This window comes from Cynara cardunculus (assembly GCF_001531365.2).
Source record: "Cynara cardunculus var. scolymus isolate 2C chromosome LG 5, CcrdV1, whole genome shotgun sequence".
Lineage (NCBI taxonomy): Eukaryota > Viridiplantae > Streptophyta > Magnoliopsida > Asterales > Asteraceae > Cynara > Cynara cardunculus.
In genome coordinates, this window is record NC_037532.1 from 10,776,758 (window position 1) to 10,782,103 (window position 5,346).

Sequence of the window (5,346 nt, forward strand, 5' to 3'; positions counted from 1 at the left end):
ATAAGTCATATCAAACAAACATATAATCAAAGTAGATGACATATAGAAAACATGGTAAGCTTACCTTATTAGCAAAGACACAACGCACAACTATAATCTCATTTTAGCCCGGGTTCGAATTCACAAGTGCCAAAACCCTTGTGTCCATGAAGGTTCATCGTGATGATTTCAGGCCATTCGTGGTCGCCAAGGGGATTAGTCTATACACGTAAGCTAGCCCGGAAACCCAATGTTACCTAGAAAGAACATACTACTATAGATGTGGGTTTTATGGTTGTAACATCGGCTACTCATCTAGGTTCATCGACAGGGTACAACAAAGCTATTTGATCTGACCAATTGAGATTTGATAATGAGACATTATAGAGGTCAGATTGTTCGCCCTCGCTCATTCGGCTCAAACCATCTTCGTTACCATGTTGATTAACCCATGGCTGCTTCGTGAATTTCCTTAAGCTTTCTAACTCCATAGCCACTTCCTTCATTGTTGGTCTGTCGTATCCATTCATGCTGAGGCAGCGCTTCACTAGCGACGCTATTTCTTGGAGTTGGTCGAGCGAACCCTCTCTAACCACTCGAGGGTCAAGAATTTGAAGTAAGTTATTCGTTCTCAAAGAAACAAGAAAATAGGTCGCTATGTTTCTTTCCTCTTGACTTCGTTCCATGCAAAGCGGCTTCTTTCCTGTTAGAAGCTCTAGAAGCACAACTCCAAAGCTATAAACATCACTTTTATCTGTTAGTTGGCTCGTGTGAAAGTATTCAGGATCTAGATATCCTAATGTCCCTTGAACTAATGTTGTCACTTGCGTTTGATTCAAGGGTATCAACCTTGAAGCTCCAAAGTCCGAAATTTTTGTGACCAAGTTTTCATCTAATAGTATGTTGGCAGATTTGACATCTCGATGGATGATGGGCTTTTGAGCTGCAAAGTGGAGGTAAGCAAGCGCACCAGCGGACTCAACGGCTATCCTTAAACGATTATCCAAAGATAACCAAGACACTCCACTATCAGTGTGGATATGATGGAAGAGAGTGCCATTGGAAACACATTCATAGACAAGTAATGGAACTTCACTCTCCAAGCAACAACCTAAGAGCTTCACAACATTTCGATGGTTAATTTGTGAAAGAATGACAACTTCATTGATAAATTGGTCGATCTGAGTCTCATCCATCATTCGTGACTTCTTTATGGCAACAATACTTCCATCAGGTAAGATCCCTTTATACACTATCCCATAGCCACCACGACCAAGGATCCTATCTACAGAGAAGTTTTTTGTTGCTTTTCTTAGCTCGTCAGTGGTGAAAATTTTTGTCGACTGATTGACACCGCCACCCTCATTCGAATCAATTTGTTGTTTCAGCAACAAGCCACCATTTTTTAGGAAGAACTTCTCCCTCAATTTGATAACCTTTCTTCTCTGGTGGCTGAAATACAAGAATCCCATTCCGATCAGTAGAGACAAGAATCCGAACCCCATTCCTGCATATATATATATACACGACGTTTTTGATCATTCGTTCTTGTGTGTGTGTGTGTATGGGCTTAACCTTTTGATAACCCATGATATTTTGATAACCTTGAGAACTTGTGCATCATGTGTTATTTCATATGATTTTTTCTCCATCTAAGTATAATATTTAACGTATTAATTAACATATATTTATTTCAAAATATATTTATTTCAAAATATATTTATTTCAAAATATATTTATTTCATATATATTGGATTCATAATGTGAAACTTTTTAACAAGTATTTTTTGTTTCACAAACACATAAAAAAGCTTACATTATGAACCGAGTACATGTGAAAGAATCACATTGTGAAATAAATATATATTAATGAATATTCTAAATCCTAATCTTAGATGGAAAAAATCATATGAAATAATACATGATCCACAAGTTTTCAAGGTTATCACAATCTCATGAGTTCTCAAAAGAAAGTCTCTCTCTCTCTCTCTCTCTCTCTCTCTCTCTCTCTCTATATATATATATATATATATATATATAGGCGGGTTCAAATGAAAACCGATTTTCAGTTCTGAATCGGGAGACAAAAGAGAGCGCAACACATGTCCCATGTGTCCACAAGTTATTCATGATGAATGTTTATTATTCATCATGAATATTGAATCAATTTAACATGGATCATGTATTATTCATCATAAATAGGGAATCATATGGATCATGTATTATTCATCATGTATTCTCCATCTTAGATGTTGCATCATTCATCATGAATAGTTCATGAAGTTCATCTTCGTTATTCATACTAAATGTTTTTCGTTATTCACACCGAATGTGGACGCCCGAGACGTGTATAGCGCTCTCTTTTGTCTCCCGGTTCACAACTAAAAATTGGTTTTCAAACTTGAACTTCTCTCTCTCTCTCTCTCTCTCTCTCTCTCTCTCTCTATATATATATATATATATATATATATATATCAAGAAAAAAAAACTCAGTTTGGCTAAGGGATAATCCATCATGAATTTCCTCACCAAGAGACAACTTAAGGGCTGGAGATTTCGAATTGGTGGCCCTACAACCATTCCCATCCTTTCTCCCATCTCCTTCGTAGCCATGAGGGCACGAACAATTGAAACTGCCTGGAAGATTACTGCAACTTCCATTACATGGATTCTTCATATCATCTGCACACTCGTCAATGTCTGCACAATAAAAACAAACATATTACAAAATACAACTAAAGACCTTCAAAACCCATATTCATTAGGGAACTACTGCAAATGTTACCCACCATAGCAACCAGGATAAAGATAGGGATTGCCTTGATACCCATTGTTACATGAGCACCTATAACCTCCGTTGCCGCTCCCAAAATCGACACAAACACTATTCTGTTGACAATGATAATCGCTCGTATTTTTATACGCATCACAACTCCTACTGCCAATCACCCAATTAAGCACCAACGGAACAGTCTCGATTGTTCGAGCGACAAAGTCAGGATCTGTGAAATCAGAAGCACCCCGAAACGTAAATGCACTTTCCTCACCAAGGAAAGTGTAGCCACATTTGTTGAAAGACCATATTTCGGTGTGGTTTTTGAGTGTGCGTACATTCGCAAGGTAAGTTGTTAAACCTGTGGGCAAGCTCGTTGCGCAACACCCCATACCTGGAAAAAAATGGGGCCCGTCATCGTGTTAAGTAAACGGGAATTCAAGTTGTTTCTATGATATAAGATTCAAAAGGCGTTATTATCTCAAAGTGTTACAATAAATTTATAGGACATTTCTATGTTTTAACAAGTTTTTTAAAATAAAGTGTCATATTAACTATTTATTATTTGAAAAAACATCATGTCAGATGTCTTATAAAAAGATGATTTTACAGAATGTTTTAAAAAATAACTTATAAAATAACTAATATGACACTTTATTTTAAAAATATATCCTAAAAATTTGTTAGAACACCCAAAAACATCCTATAAACCTATTGTTGCACTTTTAAATAGGATGTTTTATTATTTGACCTCATAAGCTTAATTCCTATAAAGGAATCTATTAGAATGTTTAGACATTTTAAACGTATTATAAACTCAATCTTCTTATAATGTCGATTTTAACTTTAAAAATTACAAATTAAAATATAATCCAAAATGATTATATTCATATAAATCAATAGGTAGGAATTACCATACTTAGATTATATGAAAATGTATAAGCAATAAGCTATTTTTTTACATAAAGATTCATTTAGGGTTCGTTTACCAAACACTTACTGATAAGTGCGTACCGGTAAAATTTAATATTATTATTTACTTATCGGGTAAGATTTTAATCCATCAAAACGATATTGTATGCAACAATTTACCCCGGTAAGCGCTTACCGTGGTAAAAGTCGTCGCCCTCACTTACCAGGTAAGACTCATGGTCCTTGTCTCGCTCTTACCGGGTAAGATTTTTAGTCCTTACCATATTCATCCTGTGAGGTAATGTGACTTGATAAACGTTTACTCGGGTAAGTGTTTGGTAAACAACCCCTTACAACTATCAATTTGTTTATTAACAAATATTACAAATTGTTTGCAAGTCTAATTATGTTCGGGGTGGGGACCACAATCTCCTCCTCCGTCCCTATTTGAGGAATATGATCACATCTCTTTTCATGTTCCGAAAGAAAATTTAGGACCTTTTTTCTTTCCTTATATAAGATATTTTAAATCAAATTCGTTAAACACGACATTTGATCCAAAATGATCCATATTTATAATATCTCATATTTTTAAGAGTTTGTTTTTACGAGTATCAAATATGAGAAATTTAAACATGGACTGGTACACATAATATAATAATATTTTGTTTAATTTTCTAATATAAAATTAAATAAATGAGAAAATAGCAAAATGCCTTGGAGACCTTGTTAACACCGTTAGCCACACGGACTAAAAGTGTAACTAATTTAAAGTAGGGGCTAGACTTGATAATGAATAGAAACCATATGGACCAAAAGTGTAATTTACTCTTAAAAAGTTGTTTTGTTTGAGAGCAACAAATAAATCAAAACCTGCACATGAACCAACGAGAACATCTTGAACGCTAGAGCATATCGTAACACATCCGTAGCTGAAATTCTTGCCTTCGATCGCCCCCACCGGAGATACGAGCGAAAAGTCGTCGCACCCAACAACTATCAGTTTATTCAATTCCGACAAGGTGAAGCAAGATTCCGCCACCACAAGGCCGGAAGAGCTTTGATAAATAGTCTCACCAATTTGACTGTAGCACTTGGTAGCAACCGTGTTTTTTACTCTCACATGCTCATCAGAGATATCTACCACCTCAACCTGATGAAAATTGTTGTCTCCGGTGTACGAAAATAGAATGGCCGGCAGAAAGGCTCTGGGGGGATTGAAGGATGTGTTGCAGGTGATGTCATACCAAGGGCCAAGTGAACAACCTGAGTTAGATCCGATGCCGAAGGGGTATGGTACAGTGAGGTGGCCACATTTACTTGGGCAACCAGGAATTGCAATGTTATTATTGTTGGTCGTTGTGGTGACATTAGTGGTTGCTGCCTGCGAGAATGGAAGGTATGACAGATACACAACTATGAAGAATAAGAGCATGTTTGCTGTTTGTGATGATCAAAATTGAGTATTTTGGGTAAGTTCATATTGTAGTTCAGTTTTCATTTTATTTGATATTATACTCTTGGTCAAATAAATATTTTCATTCTTTAATAAATTCCAACATTTTATATATTTAAGCCATTGAAAAAATCAAAGAAGGAAGTTTTCAACATCATCTAATTGATATAAAAATAATAGTGTGGTTCCATTTCCGTAAGTTTTTATAGTAAACTACAAATTTGGT

The 5,346-nt window shown here is 35.7% G+C and overlaps 1 protein-coding gene across 1 annotated transcript; it reads right to left on the minus strand.

The window, feature by feature from the left end:
• Positions 1-290: 290 nt before the first annotated feature.
• LOC112512806 (wall-associated receptor kinase 2-like) lies at positions 291-5,138 on the minus strand. The gene is made up of 4 exons (XM_025118946.1): positions 4,538-5,138; positions 2,769-3,146; positions 2,509-2,679; positions 291-1,486 (listed from the first exon to the last, which is right to left on the minus strand). Exons 1-4 carry the CDS (start codon positions 5,097-5,099, stop codon positions 291-293), a joined length of 2,307 nt encoding a protein of 768 aa, XP_024974714.1. The 5' UTR covers positions 5,100-5,138.
• Between the last annotated feature and the right edge of the window lie 208 nt (positions 5,139-5,346).

Excerpts from the sequence above, each read along its gene's own strand:
- LOC112512806 (XM_025118946.1), bottom strand. The coding sequence starts at position 5,099 with ATGCTCTTATTCTTCATAGTTGTGTATCTGTCATACCTTCCATTCTCG. Across the intron at positions 3,147-4,537 it reads TCTCGTTGGTTCATGTGCAG|GTATGGGGTGTTGCGCAACG; the intron begins GTTTTGATTTAT and ends ATTTTTTTCCAG. Across the intron at positions 2,680-2,768 it reads TCTTTATCCTGGTTGCTATG|ACATTGACGAGTGTGCAGAT; the intron begins GTGGGTAACATT and ends TTTATTGTGCAG.